Source organism: Hypanus sabinus, chromosome 3 (genome assembly GCF_030144855.1).
Source record: "Hypanus sabinus isolate sHypSab1 chromosome 3, sHypSab1.hap1, whole genome shotgun sequence".
Taxonomy (NCBI): domain Eukaryota; kingdom Metazoa; phylum Chordata; class Chondrichthyes; order Myliobatiformes; family Dasyatidae; genus Hypanus; species Hypanus sabinus.
In genome coordinates, this window is record NC_082708.1 from 56,092,344 (window position 1) to 56,116,896 (window position 24,553).

The following is a 24,553-nucleotide window of genomic DNA, read 5'->3' on the forward strand; positions in this document are numbered from 1 at the left end:
ATTTGACATTATATAACATTTAATACAAAGAAAACTTCTGTGACAGTGTGAAAATTTACTTCTTTTAATATTCTCTACTTAACAGATGCTCAAACTTAGTTTCATGGTAAAGGGAAGAAGAAAAACAAACTCTAGAGACTTTGATATTTAATTGGAAGATAAAATAGGGTCTTGAAATATACATGTCAAGATCACAACACACTAGAACTAATAGATCTAGTTTACTAACCTAGGCAACCGGCCAACGTGGTAATACCTGTTTATCAGAACAATTGTTGCAAACTACTCAGATTACTGGAGAGAATTCTTAGAGATAGGATTTATGAGCATCTGGAAAACCATGACCTAATTAGAAAGAGTCAGCATAGCTCTGAGCAGGGCACTTCATGTTTTACTAACTTGATTGAATTTTCTGACAACATGACAAGAGTTTTTGATGAAGGAAGAACTGTGGATTGTAGTAAGGTGTTTAATAAGGTGATTCTTGGAATGCTCATCTAGAATATTAAAATGCATGGACTCCATGATGAATTGGCCTTTTGGATTCAAAACTGGTTTGCCCATAGAAGATAGAGGGTTGTGGTTGAAGGGACTTATTTTAACTGGAAGTCTGTGATTAGTGGTGTTTCACAGAGACCCGCACCAGGTCCTCTGCTCTTTGTGATGTATATAAATGACCTGGATGAAAATATAGATGGGTGGGTCCGTAGGTTTACAGATGATATGAAAATTGGTGGTGGTGTGCATAGCATACTGCATGATTAGGGTCTGTTCCAGTTATGGGCAGAGAAGTGGCAGATGGAGTTTAACTCAGCCACATTTGAAGTGTTGTACATTGGTAAATCAAATATAAGAGGCAGTACACTGTTGAGGGCAAACCCTTTAACAGAGTACTGTTAAGGATGATGATTGCCAGAGGGATCTTGGGGTCCATGTTCATAGTTCCCTAAAAGTGGCCACACAGGTTGTTAAGAAGGCATATGGCTTGCTTATCTTTATTAGTCAAGGTAGTGAGTTCAAAAGTCAAAAAGCTATGTTGCAGCTTTACAAAATTCTAGTTAAGCTGAATATGGAGTGTTGCCTTCAGTTCTGATTGCTCCACTATAGGAAGGATGCTGAGGTTTTGAAGAGGTTGCAGAAAAGATTTACCTGCATTAGAGGGCAAATGCTACAACAAGAGGTTGGACAAACTTGGATTGTCTTCTCTGGAACAGTGCAGGCTAATCTGATAGAGATTTATAAGATATGAGAGGCATAAGTAAAGTAGTCAGACAGCATTTTTGACAAGGTTGAAATGTCTAATACTAGAGGGCATGCATTTAAGGTGAGAGTGGGGTAAGTCTCTTTACACAGAGAGTGGTGGGTGCTGTCTGATGTAGTGGTAGAAGCAAATGTATTAGGAACTTCTGAAAGATGTTTAGATGTTCACACGAATGTGAGTCAAATGGAAGGATATCAACATAATGTAGGCAGAAAAGATCAGTTTGATTTGCCATTTGATTACTAATTTAATTGGTTCAGCACAAAATTGTGATCCAAAGGGCCTGTTCTGTTCTGTGTTCTGTGATTAACTGTGGTGCTCCTTGTTCTGGTGCAAGATAATTGACCTGAAAGATTAAGATTGTTCCTGTCATCTGAATGCTGAGTATTTCCAGGTTATGGTTCAGATCTTAAGCACCTGAAATTTTACTGTTTTTCTGTTCATTGTTCATGCCTCAGCAGCAGCCCAACCTCTCAGTGACTGCTACTGCTAAAAGCCAGGCTACAGTACCCGTGCACAACTTACAGGAGAGGTGATTTGTCTTTCATGCTGATGTTGGCAGACATTTGACAATAGGAGTTGATCTGGGAAATGGACATCACGTTCAAATGTAAACATTTTTCCAATTTTGGGTGCTAAATTTTCTCAATTATTATGACATAGAAAGAGGCAAGTTTGATCATACAGTCAGTGCCAGCTTCCAACAAAGCAGTGGCAGGAGTCCTTCCTATCTGATGCCCCTCTAATCCTGCTACCTTTGTTGCTCACTTTGCAGATCAATTCCTCTGCTTTCTTTTGCTATGTACATTTAAATAGGGTTAGATTACAGCAGCCACTTATCCATCAGAACTGGGATGCAGTCTCAGGAAGAATATGCAAATTTGACACAGACAGCGCCAAGTTCAGGTTCAATTTATGGCTGCTGGATATGCAAATTGAAAAATCTCAGGGAAGGAGAGAAATGATCTATGCAGAGTGACCAGGAAGCCCTGCAGATATCCTCTCCAAAGGCAATGAGAGGTGGTAATGGGATGAGACAAGACCGTAGGCCCCGGTCCAGCAGACTGGAAAGTTCAATGCATCCATCTTCAAATGCTAGACTGTCTGGCATACCTGCCTTAGACATGAATAAATGCACCACGGCCCATTGCCTCCTAAATATGTTGTACTCCAAGGAGATGTACAGTACTTTATACATTACCACTTCTACATCATTACAAATGTATGGAAGCAACTAGTCTGAACATAATCCTTGGATTCAAGACAAAGTTCTCCACCACCTGGAGAAACACTCTGTTGACTTCAGCTCCAAAAAGCACCAAGCTCTGCAAAGCAAAAACAATACCCATAGCAGTAATTAGTAACTTACCGGCATGGAGTTGTGAGTCCCTTGAACAGCATTAGTAACATCTCATTCCAGTTGCTGTCCATGTGCTCAACACTGCAGCTTATGGAAACAATGTCGGCTGGAAGATGAAGGTCCAAAATAATAGTACTAATGGTAAATCTGTGCAGTTATTGTATAAGACTGTCTTTGGCTGCACATGTGATAACGCCTTCTTCATCAATTTGACATCCAGCATGACTCACACCACAAAAGCAAGCGTGCACATTAGATGCCATATCAGAACTGAGTCAGCACCCATAGAAGCCAATAATAAAACACAAAGTCCTAGGCTGAATTTTGCTGCCTGTCATTTCAATCTTTGGATCACATACCCATAGTTTCACATTTCTACACACACAGTCCCACAAAAGCATTTGTATACCAGCAATGATCCAGGTCTTATTTCAATCGTTTGTTTTCATATCTCATCTTTTCCCTTTTGAGCCAGTTTTCATGAACATTGCTTGCTGTCACATTTGAAGGTACATGAAACAATTTCTGAAAAAGTTCTGATAAATAATACTATCCTTCACTCTTAACTATTATGCATTTTTAGAAGAAAATTAGGAAACAGGAAAGAGCAAAAACACAAATAACCTTTAAAATTACCGTGTCCACAGACTATGAAAAATCACCTCACCTTGCATTGTACCCAAATCCATTTAATCCCCTGAAAGAGAGGTCTGCATAATACAGTCCCTGAACATCAAAAGATAATTATGGAAAAAAACTTACAAAATATCAGTCTATCTCCACAGTTCCACTCCCTCAGTGCAGCAGCACAGGAACCAATGGGGATGTATTTCAGCTTTACTGGAGGCACTTATTGTTAGATTTGTGTCAAAGGAAAGGAAGTTTTGGAAGAATTTTAAGTAGTTGGTAGAATCATGACTAACCCTCAAGTGCCAGCACAGAAAGTGGAGAATTTGAACATCACTGACAGCACCTTCACTTTTGGACGTTAGAGCTGTTTGAAACACAGGAGTCCTTCTACTTAACACTGCCACAGGTGTTTCTTGTCCAAAATTATACCAACCAACAAACTCTAATTTAGTATTTACCTCCAAGATCATTGTTAGTCTTAAATAAAATTATTTGTGCCAATAATTATCCTTACATTCACTATATTCATTCATTTAAATCTCTTTATATTAACTCGCATAATCTTTATTTAAAAATAAGAAGAAACTTTTCTATTGCTCTTCCTAAGAAAATATTCATAGATTTATGAAGCAACAAAATTAAAACTGCTTATCCAGCTACTTATATTCATTCAACATTCAAGGAAAAATGTGTATAATGCTTGTCTTCTGTGATTCCATGAGCTAATTAGATTGGTGAAGATTAATTACATAGAATATAGAACATAGAACAGTATAGCATAGGAAAAGGCCCTTCAGCTCACAATTAGTAATTGCCGAACCAATTAAATTAGTAATCAAGTGTCTAACTAAACTAATCCCCTCTGCCTACACAATGGCCATATCCTTCCATTTTCCTCAGATTCATGAGTCTATCTGAACGTCTCTTAGAAGTCTCTAATGTATTTGCCTCTACAACCACCCCAGGCAGTGCATTCCAGGCACCTACCAGTCTCTGTGGAAAAATTTTGCCCCCTCAGATCTCCTTTGAAATTACCCCAACCTGCCTTAACTACATGCCGCTGGTATTAGATATTTGTCAACTTGCCCCTGCAATTTTGGAAATATTCAGTGAAATATTTCTATGATAAAAGATGTTGTTTGCACTGAGATTTAAGTGCACTTTACTTCAGAAATTGTTTGTTTTTCACTGACACACATTTCATTTTAACTTGGTCCATAATTTTGTGACCCACCCTAGGGCACACTTTATTTCTTTCATCAAAACTGACAAAAGGATATGGCAGTCAATGTTATTAATACAGTTACTGATATTATTTGTCTTACAAAATAAAAACAAAAGGGTTGAGCAATTATAATACCTCCAGAACTTCAATCTCAAATGACAAATTGCATTCTCATTATAAAATTGAGTAGCCAGTTTTCCCCACGATAAAAATGCTAGTTCTCACATATGCCATTCATTGAAGGTGGATTCAAAATTAAATACACAAACTTCCTTTTGGAAAAAAAAGGGTAACCTTTCCTTTGGATATCCTGAGTGTGTGGAGACCTCACACATAAATACACTGCATGGCTTATGTTGCTGCTAAGCTAAAATTGCCATGTAATCATTTGTTTGTTTATTATTACATACTCTGAGGTTGACATCTTACAAAACATAAAATGCTTTTGAAACTTTGTATATCACAGGATACCTGCTCAAAAATGGTTAAGATTTCATGTTAATGTCATTTTTCTCAGAATGCTGCATTACTTTGGTAGTAATTTACAAAAATTAACCAGGAAGATTAAGTAAATATACTGGTTAGTTATAAATCCACTGATTCATAAGTTACTTAAATTAGTACATTAAAACAAAATTATTTCTAATATTGTTATGTGATTTGAAATGTTTCTACAAAATTATCGTATCATTTTCAGGATTTAGGGCAATTCTTAAAATCTTGTAGATTTTAAATCATTAAAAGAAAATATCAAATTACATTTTCACAGTAAGGATGTGACAATTCATTGTCTCTATAGGATAACATACTTTTTTTGTTTCCAAGTATAATTTAAAAAGTTGTATAATTCATTACTTAATAGAATTTTAACAGTAGAGAAAATGATCAGATTTGATCTGCATTGGTTTAATGTACATGAAAAAGATAATTAGTCTGTAATCACGTAATCTGCCATTTGTAGATTGAAAATGGTTCAGAACTCTAGTTGAATCTCATTTAACACACCAAGACTCTGCTGTGCATCAGGCAGGATTGTTTTGAAAATGTGAACATAACTGTTAGCAGAGGTATCCATTTCACATTTCAGCATTTACCAACATTTGAAACCCACCTGGGAATCCTGGGAAAGTTGTTTCAGCAACTGCTTTCTGCTCCTTTTTGAGATTCTCTTTCCGATTTGTTGATTTTGAATCTTCAAGATGTGGAACCCTTTTAGATTTCCAACCTACATCACCACAAAGTAAAGAAGATTATAGAATTATTGAACCATGGTATTGACTACCATGAGCACTATTACAACACAGACTTCTGACATGCTGTACCCTTGCCAAAGATATAACCCACTCTCCTAAGTGTACCTCAGACCACATTATCTTCAGATTAAGTGAAACACTTGCAGCTTCAAGGTCCAATGGGAATTTAAAAAATATCACATGATGGCAGCTTAAGCACTGTGCACTGTTCTGATAGGGGTTGGTGATCTTTATGTTGGTGCATTGGGGGGGGTGTGTTGTGTGGGTATGGAGAAAGAGAATCAGAGAAGAGGTGATTACAAGTGTCTGGGAGCTGCAGGTGAGACACTGAATCTCCTCAATTCTTTCTGGAAAGTAAAATATAAACCGTATCAAATTTTGATGTACGAGGAGGGCCAATTTAGTAATGCACATGCCTTGTCAAAAATAGAGGATTTTCCTTTTAAGCATCTTGACTTAAGGCAGGTGTGACATTCCCTGAACATGTTCATTGGAATTTCAATAGCCCTTTCTAAAAAATAACTATCTTGTGTCTGGGGCAGGCAGTAGGGTCTAAGTGCTTGCTTTCTTGATTCCACAACCACCTTGGTTGCGAGCTCTTGCTGTGTAACTGAAGATTAGTAAGACAAAAGTGTTGCATTTGGTTTCTTTTGGGTACATTTTCTGAGAACTGAGGGCCAGTTTTTACTGGTCCTAGACGTTGCTGTTTGCAACTGCATGTTGTCCCTACATAGCTGCTTTTGGGCCCTAGAAAAGACACAGAATCATTTTTGTGCCATTTATTTTTCATAGCCATCAATTTTATATTGATTATTGTAATATTATAATTGCAGCAGAGAAATCTATTTTGTTACAAGTCTAAGCAATATTAACATCCTAGTGCTGTATATTAAAAAGGCTTAAGTATAACAGATGGAATTAAGAAAATAATGTTCTATTTTTTACAATATAATTTTTCAGTTGTAAGCATCGCAGTAGTGGATATAAACATATAAATAAAAAATCATTTTTCATACATTTGCAATTTAAGTAAAATGACATCACTTTAAGAAATTCAATATCTTTTGATTCAGCTCAATGCATTATTTCTGAGATTTAAATAAAAACTATTACCATGTTGATTTCATCACAGTATAAGCTTCTTAAATGATCCCTTGAGATTAATGGTCTGGCATTTAAAGGCCACTCTTATTTACAAACCAACATGTTATTTAAGTATACAGTTATGCTATCATCTAATAATGAGGTGTAGTTGATTGCAACAGAAAATATGGTTCCTAGAGTAATAGCAACTGCATCATTAACTTTTTAAGAGGTTCCTACAATCCTTCTGTCATTAATGACTTGCTTAACAGTTTAAGTCCACTTTTAATTACGGCAGGCTGTCTTTTGAATATCAAATTTCTGTCTTTAAATTGTACTGAGTTCTTTATACGGTCTCAATTGTCACTGTAAATGTCATCACTTTATACCTTCACTAAAGCAGTGACAGGCCCACTCTTATCCCTGGCTTTATCTCCTTTTCCATCCTTTATTGTACTACAAAGATCCCTTTTTCATAGTTTACAGCTGTATCCGCTTTCCACACGTGGCAAATGATTGCCTCCATAGAGGTATTTTCTGTTTCAATCTTGCATTTTCCCAAGGGAGAACAAAAGGGACAAGCTCTCTGGAGTTGGTTTCACTGAGAAAATTGTTCAGAATTGCCTCATTCCTCAGCAGATTAACGAATGCATACAATCCCAGCCCAAGTGCTATTGTACAGCACAATTTGGCCATTATACTTTGTCCTTTCCATTTAGAAATCCTCCTTACCAATTAAAGTAATACAGCCTACCAATACCTGCTCCCAATTAAATCTGAGCTGTATTACCTGCCTTGATGCAGCTGGTCACAGATTCCTACCGCTCCCTTGTGTTCATTAGCCCTATTCATCATGAAGGGCTGATGGCAGGAATTCAAGCTTCTGGCTTTATTTCAGGTCTCACCAAAATTATTAGCTTTCAGTTTATGGTCCCAATAAGCACTGAATTAATTAGAAAGGACTGATCCAAGCTAAGTAATTTCTCTCCATCCACATTAGCATATCAGGATATTGCAACCAATAGTATCTTAATCAATGATTGTGCATTCAAAGGTCCTTTAGGGTTTTGTCCACGTTGCTCTCACCCTTCTCTTCCCTCCAAGGGAAGAACATTCTGAGATCTGAAGTGCAGGCGGATACTGATCAGTTTAAAACTAATACCTACATAGGGTCAGATTTCACTATTTGTTAAAAACAGTTTTAAAAGGTCCGACAAATTTTTGGATTAATATATAACATAAAAATCTTAACATTATTGTATTTTTTATATAAATGGTCTAAACAAATTAGGCTTTTTACTTAAGCCTACTCCTACCTGATGGAAGAAATCTTAGTTTTAATCCTTTTTCCACTGCTCTAGAGAGATACAATATTTTGCACTGAGATTGGTAAAGGGCCCCTCATTTCAACAGTGACAGGTCTGTCAGTGAGTACTCCACAGGGTTAATGAGAACCATCATCCTTTTCAGAGCTGAATATTCGATCAGGAGGTGTCAGCACTTTAAAAATTCAGTGCCAGCTGTGTATTCCTTTATACTTTGCCGGCACTGAGTTTTAAAATTGTCGGTTCCTCTCGATCTACCTCCAGGATTGAAAAGAATGCTAATTACACTGATAAACTCTGATGGACTTATAACACTGGTTTAAAAAAAAGCCAGATGTTACAAAATCCAGTGAAAGCAATGATGCTTTAAAAAAGATCTCAATGGATGGTATTTTCCCTTTGCCAAGCCCTGGCATTAATATATTAAAGTTTAAGAATATCGATCTACTCTATGGCTATGTTCATTTACAAAGATTTTAATATGTACATTTTATGATAATGCAAATGAGATGTATTTTGATAATTGTGCTTAATAGAAGTAAATTTATTAATCCATAACTTTTTCTGCACTTAAATAATTTCTGAAATTGTTTGCTGCTTCTAAAACAGAAGCCAGTTTATTGTTTAGTAAACTCACTCATGAGGGATGCAGAATGCAAAAACAAATCCGATGCTTTTTTTGAGCTATTTCATTTACATTTCTTGGGGCAGTGTTCAGTTCTCTTCTTAACAGTATTTCAGCTGTCATTCTTGTTTCAAATGATACTATGTATTTTGAGTTATTATTTTATCTGACTGGAAGAGAGTAAGATGGTTATATTCCCTGTCCTCATTTTTTTTTGTAGCTGCTGTGTAAATGTTCCAGGTCGTGACTTGGCAAGCTATGATGAAGGAAGGAGCAAACAGCAAACAGCAGAAGGTGTATTTTGAATCTGAGACACAACAAGACTGGTGACATGTTCACTCCATCTGGCAAAATGCTTGTTCAGCGCACTGTATTTAGACACTGCATTTCTACGCATCTTCTACCAAATGACAATATAGATAACTGTACTCTCCTTTTGGACACCACTGCTTTGCAAGTTTACTGAGGTCACTTTTGCATTCTTGAAGTCTTCGGCTCAGTCCTCTGTGGAGTTTTCATTGAGACAGGGTCAGAAACTATACCCTATCAGCTGAACCAATTCTTCTGAGGCTCCTTTGACCTGCTCGACCTGACAGAAATGACCCTATGTAGCTTGTTATTGAGCCAGCGGCTGAAAAGGTTCAGCCTTTTCGAACTCAGTCTCATTATAAATCCTAATCAAGCTCCTTTGATACAAAATAAAATCTTTCTGAAGCCCTCCATTGGTTGGGGTCGACTATGGATGTTGCAGCCCAGCTGTCGGTGTGATGTGCAAGGCAGTGCAGTATGACACGGAGAACAAATTGTTGCCCATGTACCACGCTCACCCCCTGCACAGAACTGATGAATCCAAAGGAACAGTAGAGAGCGATACAGTTTGGCATCAGCACCGTCATAGGAATTGTCATAGGAAGTGTTGAACTCAATGTAGGACTGCCTTAGGGACTCCAGCTCTGGATCTTTCTGAGAGGTTTAATCCTATAGCCTTCCCCATGAGCTGCAAAGCAGTGGAGATTTAAGATCAGAGTTTTCCTTCTCCTAGATAAGCTGCCAACTATGGCTGGTGAGCCCCATCTGCCTGAAGCAACTGGAATTAAGGAGCCAGTAACCCACCTTAGCCCCTTCTCCTGTCAGTAGAAACAGTTCCACCAGGATCAGTAGCTAGGCCACTGGTGAAGGCCAGGAGCTGGACTTGGTTGTTAGAGGCAACTTGAGATGCATAACAATGGGAGTATTTAATAGGTGGTCGGTGCTTATCACCACTACCACACCCGGCTTTAACAACCTTAAGGAATCTGTTAGAAAATTGTTTACTAACGAAATTATTGTAGACTACCACAACTTTTATCTCTTTACTATGCTTAGTGAATGCTAACTAGATTTACTGCATAAATTAATTTTTATTCATAGAGTCATAGAACAGGACCTTCTGCCCATCTACTCTGTGCCAAACTATTAATCTGCCTGGTCTCATGAGCCTGCATCTGGCCCAAAGCTCTCCATGCCCCTCCCATCCATATACTTATCCAAATTTCTCTTAAATGTTGAAACAGAGCCTTCATCCACAACTTTCACTGGCAGCTCATTTCATACTCTCACCGCCCTCTGAGTGAGAAGATCTCCCTCCTGATCCCCTTAAACATTTCACCTTTCACCTCTAATTCATGACCTCTAATTGTAGACTCATCGAATTTCAGTGGAAAAAGCTTGCTTGTGTTTATCTTATCCATACCGCTCATATTGTTGTATACCTCTGTTAAATCTCCCCCTCAACCTTCCATGTTCTAGGGAATTAAGTTCTAACTAATTCAATCTTTCCATATAACTCAGGTCTCCAAGTTCCAGCCACATCCTTGTAAGTTTTCTCTGTACTCTTTCAATCTTATTTACATCTTTCCTGGAGATAGGTATCCAAAACTGCACACAACACCCCAGATCAGGCTCAATACATTGACTTCTGAAGGTCAATGTGCCAAAAGATTTTTTTATGACCCTATCTACCTGGGACACCACTTTCAAGGAATTATGGATCTGTATTCCCAGATCCCTCTGTTCTACCATACTCCTCGGTGCCCTACCACTCACCGTGTAAGATCTACCTTGGTTCAGCACCTCACAGTTTCTGCATTATATTCCATTTACCATTTTCGCCCCGTTTTTGCAGCTGGTCCAGATCCTGCTGGAAGCTTTGACAGTCTTTCTCATTGTCCACTACACCACACCAAATGTGGTGTCATCTGCAAATTTTCTGATCCATTTTATCACATTATTATCCAGATCATTGATACAGATGACAAAAGCCAACAGACCCAGCACTGATTCCTGCAATACACCACTAGTCACAAGCTTCCATTCAGAGAGGCAACCATCTACTACCAATTTCTGACCTGTCCCACGAAGCCAATGTCTAATCCAATGTACTGCCTCATCTCGAAAGCCAAGTGACTAAACTTTCTTGACCAACTTCCCTTGCGGGGTTTTGACAAAAACATTCCTAAGGTCTTTGTAGACAGCATCCACTGCCTTCCCTTCATCAACTTTTCTGGTATTTTCCTTGAAAAAACTCTATAAGATTAGTTAGACACAACTCATCATGCACAACACCATGTTGACTATCCCTAATCAGACCCTGCCCATCTAAATACATATACATCTGTTTCCTTAGAATACTTTCCAATAAATTTCCCACTATTGATGCCAGGCTCAACAGTCTATAATTTCCCGTTTTATTTTTAGAGCCTTTCTTAAACAGTGGAACAACATTGGTTATCCTCCAATTCTCTGACACCTTACCCCTGCATAACAATGAGTTAAATATCTCTGCTAGCGCCCCTGAAATTTTTGCGCTAGCCTCCAATATGGTCAAGGGAACACCTTCTCAGGTCCTGCTAATTTATCCACCCTAATTTGTCTCAAGACAGTATACACCTCCTCGTTTATCTTTTTTGAGTCCATTACCTCACTGCTACATCTCATCTATAGGCATAATGTCCATCTCCTGAGTAAATACAAATGCAAAAAAAATCATCTAGTATCTCCCCCTTCTCTTTCAGCTCCATACATAGATTACCACCTTGATCTTCCAGGCCCTTTTTGTCCCTTACTATCCATTTGCTCTTAATATACCTGTAGGATTCTCTTTTATCTTGTCTCCTAGAGCAACCTCAAGCCTTCTTTTAGCCCTTTTGATTTACTTTTAAGTGTTCTCTTGTATTTCATGTATGCATCAAGTACCTTATTTGTTCCTACCTACTATGTACCTCTATTTTTCCTTAGCCTGGGCCTCAATATCTCTCAAAAACCTAATTTCACTAAACTTATTATCCTTGCCATTTATTCTGAAAGAAACAGTCAGTACTCCCAAAATTTCAAATCTGAAGGCCTCCCAGTTACCAAGGACACCTTTATCATTAAACAACCTGTCCGATTCCACACTAGCCAAATGCTTTCTGATACCATCAATATTGGCCTTTCTCCAATTTAGAATCTCATCCTGAGGGCCAGACCTATTCTTTTCCATAATTACCATTAAAATAATTGCATTCTAATCACCAGATGCAAAGTGTTCCCCTACACATACTTCTATCACCTGCCCTATCTCATTCTCTAATAGGAGATCTAGTATTGCACTCTCCAAATATATAAACAGATTACTGATTTATTGGTTTATATCTCACATTCTTACATGAAAAATTATTTAAAATATCCCCAAACTTAAAGGCCATACTTATATAAACATTTTTACATCTTGCCTTGCTGTTTTTTCCTCTATTAAGTACATATTAAAGTTTAGATTTCAGTGTCTATCTGTGCTCTGAGCTTTGAGAGTTATGAAATGTGGGGGTAGGTAGTGTGGGATTGATAGCGCTGGGAAAGGGCTCTCCAGTGGGCCATTTTTACCCAGCAGCACAGTTTGTAAATCTGTTTTATCTCAAGCACTTCATGTCATTTTCATTCTAGGTTTCCCGAATAATTAGGGAGTGTGGGTGTGATGATGATGCATATGCTTAGTTTCAGCTCTGGTATTTAAAGACATCTACCTACATTTGATGGACTTTGGAGTTGATATATTGAAGAAAATGGATAGATAATTATCCCTCATATTACCCTCAGTAAAGTTGAGTACAAGGGCATATTCATATAGATACTGATGCCACCTTTAAATTAAAGACCTCAGTATTTTTACTCCAACATATCATTTTCTTACATCTCCACTTATCCAGTCACTACCAACACTGAACCTCACCATTAATTTGTTTCATGCTTCTCCCTCATTATTAGCACAAATATTCACCGCCATTGTTCAGCATAGGCCACTATTCTCATCACGTCTTTTTTTATCCTTCATTAAAACAGTGGGGCAAAAATAAATCAGGAGGACTTAGACCATCACCCAGCTAATGGATTCTGAAGAGATGGCCCTGCATGTCACCAGAATACCATAATGAATGATGGTGGAACGGGGCTTCAAGGCTTCCTGGTGACAGAATTCTACTTTACAAAATCTAATTACTTGGATAAGGGTTGTGATTGAAAAGTGAAAAGTAATCATGCACATGAGCAAATATTACCACCTTGTACCTTGAAAGTTCTATGTTAGGTATTAACGTGGCACAGGACCTTCATTCGCCCATGCAGTGTTCACCAGTATGAGAAGAATAAATATCTCCAAGGAGGCCATGACAGCTCGTTCCACGCTGTCTGAGTGAAGAAGTTCCCCTCAAATATTTCACCTTTCACCCCTAACCTATGACTTCTAGTTCTAGTCTTACCCAAGGTCATTAGGAAATGGGTTTACTGTATAATACCTTGAGATTCATTTTCTTGCAGGCATTTACTGGAAAAAAGAAATATAACAGAAATTATGAAAACTATACATAAACAGGCAAAGGCTTTTAAGCAATCAATGTTCAAAAGAAGACAAACTGCACAAATAAAATATAATATTGAGGACATTAATGGTAAAGAGTTCTTGGATGTGAGTCTGTAGGTGGTAGATTCATTTCAGTGAAGTTATCCATTCCAGTTCAGGAATGTAATGTTTCTAGAGTAATAACTGCTCCTGAGTATTATGTTGTGGAACATAAGGTTTCTGTATCTCCTGCCCAATGGTAGTAGACAGAAGGAGGCATAGCCTGGATGGTGGGATTTTGATGATGGGTGCTTTCTTGCAGTGGCACTCCATGTAAGTGTAGTCAATGGTGGGGAAGAAATAATAAATAAATGCATTCTTCGGTGGATTTAGTATGACAGATGCTGCAACCTGTAGCTAAGGATGAAACATGCACATCAAGATTGTTATAGAAACACAAGAGATTCTACTGGTATTGGAAATCTTGAGCAACACACACAAAATTCTGAAGGAACTCAGTCAGTCACACAGCATCTCTGCAGTCTTGATGAAGGGCCACGGACCAAAATGTCAGCTGTTTATCTCCCCCCATGCACAGTTCCACTAGCTCACGTATGTTGTTCAATGTTGTCATAAAATATGCTCATAACATTGCAGCATCAGCAGACTCTGGATGGAAGGTTTTCTAGTTCTCTTAAAACACCATTAAACAGTTTCATGCCATAACATTCCTGCTGGACAAATGGTTCTGACTGTTATGAGCCTGTGTCTTGCTACTTAATATCTTGGTATGGCAGCCGTATTTTCATTGAACATTCTCTATTCCCAATTAGCTGGGCACAGTGGCTCCATCTTTGAGTGGAATAATAGAGAAATACAGACCAGAAACACTCACCATTAAGCAACCCCATTACACTCATCAGGTATTACTCCTGTTTTATTTGCACATTCACGTCAATCCCTGTCATAATTTGCTATTCACTGATACTTAACAGGCATTTTACTGTGGCCAATTACCCTACTGTGTCAAATACTGTGTCATATGGGAAGAAATAATAGCTCCTGGATATAATCACAGGGAGAGCATGCAGACTCCACACGGGCAGCACGTTGGTTTGCTGAATGCAGGCTGCTGAAACTGCGAGGTAGCTGCTGTACTAATTGTACTGCTGTGCTATTCTCTGCTTGGATGACTAAATAATACAAGATAATGATGTGCCACGAGATGAAGCAATCATGGGAATTACCCAGGCATCTTGCACACACCAAGAAACTATCTTCCCATGGCTGAAGACAAGTTGAACATTAATGGAGTGGAACCAATTCCAACTGATAGCTACTCCAGGCTTGGCCATGGCCTCTTGTCATCACAAAGATCATTACTGATTACTGTTTTCCCACCTCCACACCGCTGCACCTGTGGTAGACTGGTAAGATGCTAATCTATTTGACCCTTCAGTCTGACTAGCCCACCAGTTGTAATGCTGACTTGCATGCCTTCTAATAAAGAAAGAAAGTGTTACTTGCCAGTTTGATATGAGAAGAAGCTACTGATAAATTGTACCAATACTTCTGGTGTGCAGAGTGCCAGAGATCAGGAAAGCAACAGGTGGAAGATGAAGGAAGGTGAGAAGATCCAGAGGTGTGCATAAGTGTGGGCAGAATAGGAGACAGAACAAGGAGATAGTGTAAGAAGAGTTGGGTATATCAGGGGGTAAGAGAAGAGGGATGGTGGGAAGCAGTTTGCTGCAAGTTGAACACAAAATAGCATCAGAAACTGGGTAGCTTCTGTCACCATTTCACTCATCCCTGCTCCATATGCCCATGACCCCTCATCACTTGGATGCTCCTACCTTCTTCAAGCTCTTGCTCTAACCCTTATCTCCCCTATTCAAATTTACTTTGCCTTTCTGAATCATACATTTTGCATTAAGGATCGTTCAAATCATTTTCTCTTGGCGCAAAGCATACTTTACATTGATTTCTTTTCTAGTATTTCCATAGCTAACACAAGTCAGTTTTTCACTTTGTACTTTTGCAGTCTCATATTTACCCTTTTAATAACCATAAGCTCTTGAATTAACATGTCTATCCAATATTATTTTCAAGTCAGTTAAACTATAGGGCTAGAAAAATAGTTGCAAGACTACAATGCGTACAATTACATCAACTCGCAAGTTACAAATTGGAACAACTTACTAGTCAATTTATGCCATCTGGATGTTGGCTAGCTGCTTGTCTTAATTGACCAGTTGTTTTTAAGATCTTCTTGGAGTTACACACTTAACTCAAATTAAATATTCTTGTAAAATGCTATTCCCAGTGCTTACCTGTGTCAGCAACTTTTTAATGATACAATGATTATTAATGCAATGGTGATGAACCATTCTGGTCCGGAAAAGGAGCTACTTAATTTTTGAGACTCCTTGATGTATGGATAAAATTTTTAAGCATTTAAATAAATGTATTAAAAATCTATCTCAGATTTATTTATGACTTTTCTTCCTCGTTCTTAATCCAATCTTACTATCAATTTATATATCTTTCTATACCAGATTGAACTCTGCCTTCTATTTCCTTCTCAAACCTTAAATCTCTTGCTAAAGAGATGGACATTTGTTCCCATTATTCACTAAAATAAAAGTTTTTCAACATTCAAGATTGTTTAATGTCATTTTCAGTACACAAGTGTAAAGGAGAGCAAAATAATTGTTACTACGGATGTGACGCTGTACAAAATAGATAAAGAATGCAATAATAAAATAAAACACAATAAATATAATTATATATGATAGCTTATATATGTAGATTGATTGTATGTCCATAAAGTGACGCTAGACACAGGAGCGTCTGTACATAAGGTGGCTAACAGGAAATGATAAAGTAGTGGTGGCAGGGTGTGTGGAGGGGTGGATTACTGGGTGAAGGTGTTGATTATCTTTACTGATTGGGAAAAATAACTGTTCTGAGTCTGGTGGTCCTAGCGTGGATGTTTTGTAGCTTCCTCCCTGATGGGATTGGGACAAGCAGTCCATGAGTAGGATGGATGGGATCCTTCATGATGTTTCTGTCACCTCTCTGTATATATATATCTCTATGCTTGCAGGTAGGCTGGTGTTTCTGATGCATTGGGCAGTTTGCCTTCTTGTTGTAGAGCCTTCCTGTCAACCACTGAGCAGATTCTGTACCATGCAATAACGCAGCATGTTAGGATGTTCTCTACTGTACATCTGTAGAATGATGTAAATATAGGTGTGCATAGTTCAGCTCTGTCAAGTAATTCTACAAGTTTTGCATATATTATTCTTTCTTCCTGCCAGGTCTGCTAAAATTACTAGGGGAACATGTTCCAGGAGCACCAAAGTGAGAAATCCCATTGCTAAGAAGAGTCTCATGAGTTAAGAACATGACTGCTCAGTTTAAAAATAAACTTTTCACATATTTTTCCATTTGTTTGGACTGATCAACTGTTCCCTACCTACTCTGGCATCTAAGTATTGTCAGCCCCTCCCTACTTTTGGTCCCCCTCTACCTTTATCCACTTCTTTCTCATACATTGTTGCCTCTTGCTCTTTCTGTTTCTCTCTTCTCATTGTACAATCATGATCACCAGTGCACAGCACAACACAAGATATGACCCAATGTAGCAGGGACACAGTGCAGAGAGCCAAAAGTTCATCAGTAACTTTGCTTCAACATTGTTGTTAGTGACCTCAAGACCTTTACTGCAGGCATGCTGGTGAGAAGAAGCAGTCTCTCTGATGTAGAAGAATGAGAGAAAGAATAGGTGTCTCATGCTAAAAGACCAGTGAAATTGGTGCAAATTATAGATGGCTGTTTGTTTGTACAATGATAGCCCGGGTAAGGTTTCCAGTTAGGTAATATTTATGTCTGGTTCTTTATTGGCTTTGTGATAGCCATTTGTGTGGTCAATAATATCCTGTCTGCAAGGGAGCTAACTGCAATGTTTTGTAACTCCAGAACCTAATTGAAAGCAAAACACAGGAGCCGGGACAGTTTCCGCCAAGCCATTTATAGCTGGGTGGTACAGTGCAGATGTAATATGTGTTATTCCATTCATTTTCAGGCATGACTGAAACTGTCCTCCACAACAAATTGTGGTCCATTGTCACTGACAAAGTATTATGCAACACCAGTTCTTGAGAAGAGGCTTCTCAACACATCAGCAAGTGCAAGGGTGCAGTGGAGGCTAGGGGAACACTTTGGCCACTTTATAGCTGCTTCCACTACTACCAAGAAATTTGTGCCCATGAATGGTCTGGTAAAATGCACATGGATCCTCTTCCAGGGCAATGCAGGTCATTCCCAGGGATGGAGAGATGCTACTCTAGGCATCTTCTGGATGTGACAAACCGGCATCCTGAACTTTGCATAGCAAGCTGTTTGATCTGCTGATCTATCCCAGGCCACCAGACAAAACTTCAAGCTATCGCTTTCATATTGACAATGCCTAGATGACCGGCATGTGGCTCTTCCAACACTTTAGCTCTCAGCTTGGATGGTACAACAATTCACAATCCCTACGTAAGTTCATTCTGACACTGGTAAAAAAAAAGTTTCTGCAGCACATTCCAGACATTTTGAGTGGCCATATAGACCTGAGACAATGTGGATCTTCCGTGATTTCCTTTTGGATCATCTCTGCCCTAATAGTGAGACTTTTAATTTGCGTTAGAGAGAATATGTCAAGGAAGCACCCTCTTTGTGAATTTTTCAGGTATTTGCTTTTTCAAGGGTAAATGGGACAATCCATCAGATTTTCCATGATGAATCAACCTCTTGAATTCTACCTTGTAATTGTGTCCTCCAAGAAACAGGGCCCATCTCAGTATTCATGGTGCTTTTGTTAGTGGAGCACCTTTCTGTGGATTGAAAATGGACAGAGGATAGTGGATGATCAGTAATGAGGGTTAATGCTCTCCCATACAAGTACTGGCTGAAATGTTTTACACCCAAACCAGACTCAAAGCCTCTCTATCAAGCTGTGCGTAATTATTCTCTGCAGTGGTAAGGGAACGTGATGCAAAGTATTTGGGGCGTTCACTTCCATCACTCATAAAATCTGGTATGACTGTACCTATAACATAAGGTGAGGCATTACAGGCAAGCTTCCCTTGATGAAGTGAATCATAATGTGTGAGTACAGTGTCTGACATCACCATTTCCTTGACCTTTTAGAAAGCACCTAACTCTGCTTTGTTCATTGTCATTTCTTCCTGATCTGTAATAATGGGTTCAAGGGGGAGACCACAGTAGCCAGGTTTGACAAATCCTAAAAAGGACCAATTGTGATACATCCTTCAGCCTTTGGGCATCCAACACTGCCTGAATTTGCTCAAGATAGTTGTGTAAACTTGTGTGTCATTGGAGCGACCACAGTGAGTGATGCTTAGTTTAAAGAATTCACACTTGTTGCATCATGCTCTGGGCCCAGTCTTTTTAAGACTATCTTGTGATTTTGTAAATGTACCTTGCCATCCTCACCAGTAACAATAATGTCACCAGATAACACTGGATGCAAGGGCAGCCTTACAGTACCTGGTGCATAGCTTTCTGCCAGAGCATTGGTGTAAATACTACTTCAAGAATAAGCCTATTATAGTGATAAAGCCCTTTGTGAGTGTTTATGGTGAGAAACACTTTGGACTCTTCTTCCATCTCCATCTGTAGGTAAGCCTCAGCTAAGTCCACTGGTTGAAGTGTTTCCTCTAGAATATTTCACAAAGCTATCCTGGGCAGAGAGTATTGATTTACTTTCAATACTGGGTTGATGGTGACATTAAAATCACCACAGATCCTGGCAGACCCACCCTTTTTGGCTGCTGGGACCACTAGCATTGCGCATGTTTTCCACTCAACCTTGGAAATAATTCCTTCAGCCTCCATTTGATCTGACTCACTGGCTACTTTATCACAGATAGTATAAGGAAACAGATGGGTGTTGTAAAGCTTGGGTGTCGCATTTTAACTTAACACTATTTTACCCTCGATTTATTTGAGTTTTCCAGTGCCATCCTTGAACACTGCTCTGGCATCATCCAGTACTTTTCTTAATTCACTTTCAGTTGACTCTATTTCAGGGGATGCAGCATGCAAATTGTGGATGGATCTCCAACCCATTTGTAGTTGTCTCGGTCAAACATGACTCCACAATGCAGGACCTCCTGCTTTTACCACACACAAACCCAATGTGGCTGGTTGGTTGTTGTATTTCACTGTTACAAATGCCAATCCCACAGGAGTTATCTTTTCTCCAGTATGAGTTCTTAGTTGGATATCTGCAGGCTTCGGTTTAACTTCTTTAAAATGCTGTTCAAACTCATTTTATGGATGATTGATACAACTGAACCAGTGTCCAATTCCATTTTAATTAATTTGTTGTTCACTTCTGGTGTAAGCCATATTGCTTATCTCTTCTTAGCTTTCACATTGTAAATCTCAAGGCCACCCAATTCTGTGTCACTCTCATCATTACCAGATTTTTTCATTAACAGCATGCAGATTAGTGCTCTGTTTGAAACAGCAGCTTGACTTTTTATCATTTTCTCTCCCTTGTGTAGTCCATTTATTTTCGTCTGCTTGACAAGCTCTTTGTATACTGTATATCCTACTTTGTTACATTTTCTGCAAGTTTTGTCCTTGATCCTGCATTGGTCTGGTGTATGTGAGCCCTGCCTCAATGGTAACAGACTTTTTTCAGACAAGCAATTTTCTGTTTAGCTGTTGCAATTTTTTCACGGTCACTTTCATTCCTGACTGTAAGTCTGGTGTGCCTGTCTGCTGTTTCCATTGTTGCAGCTATTTCAACTGCTCTTCATAATATGAGTTGTTCTTCAGTTAGGAGTGCTTTTGAACGCTTTCTTGTAGGATTCCACATACTAAAAGATCTCTCAGTGTATCATTAAGCCCATCACAGAACTAACAATTCTGAGGCAATTTCTTCAATTCAATGTATGCTGAAATGGGCTCCCCTTCCTTTTGATTCTGCTTATCAAACCTAAAGTGTTCTGCGTCAACAGTGATTTTGTTTCTAAATGTCTTGCATTTCACTCACCATATCAGAAAAGCCCATTTGGGCTGGTTTTGAGAAAACAGTTAATCTTTTAAGTAAACTGTATGCTTTTCCATGCTTTGCACTCAACAACATTGTGTCTCATTTTGATTGGCTATTTCATTTGTTTGAAAATACTGCTCAATTCGTTCAGTATATATCATCCAGTTATCTGTTGTGCAATCAAATTCACCAATTCTACTTTTTTTAAATATTTCTTATTATTATCACCTAGTACTCACTGTTTGTGAACCCATGGCCGTACTTACTGCTTGTTAATTTCACCTATTTCCTGTCTTTTTTAAAAACTCAAATGCCTCTCTCCCCTTCTGATGAATAATGTGCTTTATTTTAATAGGTAAGTATTCATCTAGAATTTGTTTTAAAACTTCCTCATCAGCACTGGTTTGTTTTGTAACTTCAAAATCTAATCAAAAGAATCATCCAGGAGCCTATTTTGTTTTTCTTTCCATTCTTTTCGTGAGTCACTCCCATCTGACACGTACTGTATGATGTCTGCCATTCATGTACTTCATACATGTAACCCACAATGAATTATGTAAACAAACAGAAGGCTTAATCAAACAATATATGGATATTTGTATTTACAATATTAATCAAATATTACTGAAATATTAAATACAGTATACTACACTAAACACCTGCAATTTTTTTCTTATTCTGGGTTTTGGTGTCCGTTGGGAAAGTAATTTAACAATTATCACCAATTAACTTGTGTAATACAGCTGTGCACTGCTGACTGGTGTGGGGGTAACTTGTCCTACAGTAACTTGGTAAAAGCCTGAATGAAAACATTTGGAATAATTTCTTCAGAGCCTGCCTAAAACCATTCATTTACTCTTTACATCCAGACTAAGTCATAACAGAAAAGTCTTCCTGAGACATGAAGAAAATATGGAAATCATGCTTTTACTTGGAAGCAAAAAGGAAATAACATAGACATTAGTTCTAATATGTTGCAATATTTTCCCTCTTTAAAGTTCACCTTGTGGGATGTATAATGATTTCAAGTAGTCCTGTCATTTATTTTATCCACCATGCTGAAAGTTCCTTTTGTTATTGTGTCACCAGAAACCAGAAACCTTGACCTAACAAGTCTGGATTGCTTGAGGAATGTGTGTGTGTTCTGGTGACACAATACTCTGCAACTGTATTAGAACGTGGTGGGATGTGGGTTTGCGTCTGCAAATCCCACATGTTGAGTTCCCTCTCAGCTGTAGCAACATGGAGAGGTATTGAATGGAGGCCAGGTTATTCTCCACAGGAATGTGAGAGAAATAGAGGAAAAACAATTCCCAATTAACTGCAATTTACTCCTCTGTACCACTGGGTTTTCAGAAATGATATTAGAGAAAATCAAAAAAAAAGCATGGCTTCTTTCCAGCTAAAGATGGAAACTTATTTACAAGTAATTGCAGAAGTCGAGTTTTAATACAATAGAACATGTCTCATTTTGATAAAATGCAGTTGTCTGTGTATCATGTTTCAGTTTCTCTTTTGCAAACAAATTTGCAAAATTTGAGAGTGGAAACTTAGATAAAATGCTTTACCCTACCAAAGAACAATCTTGAAGAGTTAATACACACCTCATTAGAATTTTGCATAGATCTCACTTTTCTACCTATATTTATATTTCATGATCACAGATAATTCGACTTATTTGCAAACATAACATCCCCGGTACCTTCACTAGGCACATACGCCGGCCATGTCAAAAATGTTACTAATCCCATCTGCCTACACATGGTCTATTTCCCTTCATTCCATTCACGTTCATGTCTAAATGCCTCTCAAATTTTGTTATCATATCTTCTTCAAGTTCTTCTCCTTGCAGTGCATTCTGGGTATCTACCACACTTTGTGTAAAAACTAAAACTTACCTTGAAAATCTTGTTAACTTTCCCCCTCCCACCTTAAAGCTGTGTCCTCAAGTATTTGACTTTTCCACTCTGGGGGCAGAAAAAACTGTCTACCCCATGTCTTCCATTATTATACAATATATTGTATACATTATTAAATTAACCCCTCAGGCAAACAATACAAGTTTGTCCAACCTCTCCTTGGAGTTAATAATCTCTAATCCAGGCAACATCCTTGTGAACCTCTTCTGCATTCTTCCTGTAATGTGGTATTGGGACTCAGAGTCAGGTTTATTATCATTGTCTTAAATGATGTGAAATTTGTTGCTTTGCAGCAGCAGTACAGTGTAAAGACATAGATCTATAATAAATTTCAAAATAACCAAACTGTGCAAAGAAAGTATTAATAAGTTAGTGCCCATGGTTCATGGATGATTCAGAAATCTGATAGCAGAGGGAAAGAGCTGGTTCCAAATTATCCAGCCTAGGTCTTCAGGCAATATACCAAATATAGCCTCACCAATGTTTTATAAAGCTGCAATACAGGTTGCTAACCTCTCCACTCAATGGCTTAAATGATGAAAGTTAGCATGCCGTATGCCTTCTTTTAAAACTCTATCCACTTGCTCTGGACATGCACCCCAAGATCGTTCTGTACATCTTCCTCCTGGCATTATCCCTGCAAAGAGGACAAGTGCTATATCTGCCCCTACACCTCCTCCCTCACTAATATTCAGGGCTCAAAAAAATCCTTCCAGATAAGGTGACACTTCAGCTGTGAGTCTTTTGGGGTCATTTACTGTGTCTAGCGCGGCATCAGTGAGAGGCAATGTAGAATGGGGGACTTGTTTGTTGAGCACCTTTATGCCATCTGTCTCAAAAGGTGAGATTTCTGGGTGGAAAACTATTTCATTTTGACTTCCCATTACCATTCTGACATGTATGTCCACAAGCACAATAAAGTTGGAAAAGCGACATCTCATTCCATCTGAGTAGCATCCAAGTGACAGCATGAGCATCAATTTCTCTAACTTGTGGTAATTTCTCCCCTTCCCCCTTTTATTTCTCATTCTGGCTCCTCTCTTACACCTTCTCTTCTCCCTCCTCCTACCTTTCTTTGATGGACCACTGTTCTCTTCTGTCAGATACCTTCTTCTTTAGCCCTTTGCCTCCTCCACCTATCACATCCCAGCTTCTTACTTCATTACTTTCTCCCATCTACCCACATTCCCCCTCACCTCGCTTCACCTATTACCTTCTAGCAAGTACTCTTTCTCCTCCCTCTCCATCTTCTTATTCTGTCTTCTTTCCCCATTCCATTCCTTATGAAAGGCCTCTGCCCAAAATGCATCTCCATCGATGCTGTCTGACTTTTTGAGTTCCTCCATCATTTTGTATGTATTGCTCAATATTTCCAGCATCTGCAGAATCTCTTGAGTTTAAGAATCCTCCTGTGGTGCATTAGTATAAATTGGCGAGAGTCAGCAAGGACATGCCGTTTCCTTAGCCTCCTGAAGAAGTAGAGGTGTTGATGTGCTTTCTTGGCTGTGACATCAATGTGGTTGAACCAGGACAGACTACTGGTGATGTTCACACCTACAAACTGAAGCTCTCAGACCTCTCAACCTCAACACTGTTGATGTTGATAGGAGCATGTGCACTGCCCCAAGTTTTGAAGTCAATGACCAGCTCTTTTATTTTGTTAACGTTGAGGGAAAGTTTGTTGTCATGCTACCATATGAGCTCCCTGTCTTCTTCCTGCACTCCAGCTCAACATTATTTAAAATGCAGTCCAGTGCAGTGGTATCACCTGAAACTTATGGATGTCACTAGAGCAGAATTTGGCAAAATAGGGAGCACAAGGAGTAGAGTAGGGGGATGAGGACACAACTTTATGAAGCACCAGTCTTGAGAATAACTGTGGCAGAAAAATGGCTGCCTGTCCTTATCAACTGTACAGGAAGTAAAGTATGGGGCCAAAGATCCA

The 24,553-nt window shown here is 38.6% G+C and overlaps 1 protein-coding gene across 1 annotated transcript in view; it reads right to left on the reverse strand.

The window, feature by feature from the left end:
- LOC132390902 (PC3-like endoprotease variant B) overlaps positions 1-24,553 on the reverse strand; it is a 786,805-nt gene that overhangs the window by 587,325 nt on the left and 174,927 nt on the right. Inside the window, exons 3-4 of the mRNA XM_059963438.1 lie at positions 5,588-5,701; positions 3,289-3,347 (exon numbers count right to left, since the gene is read on the reverse strand). Coding sequence (XP_059819421.1) covers positions 3,289-3,347; positions 5,588-5,701 — 173 coding nt within the window. The remainder of the gene's footprint in view (positions 1-3,288; positions 3,348-5,587; positions 5,702-24,553) is intronic.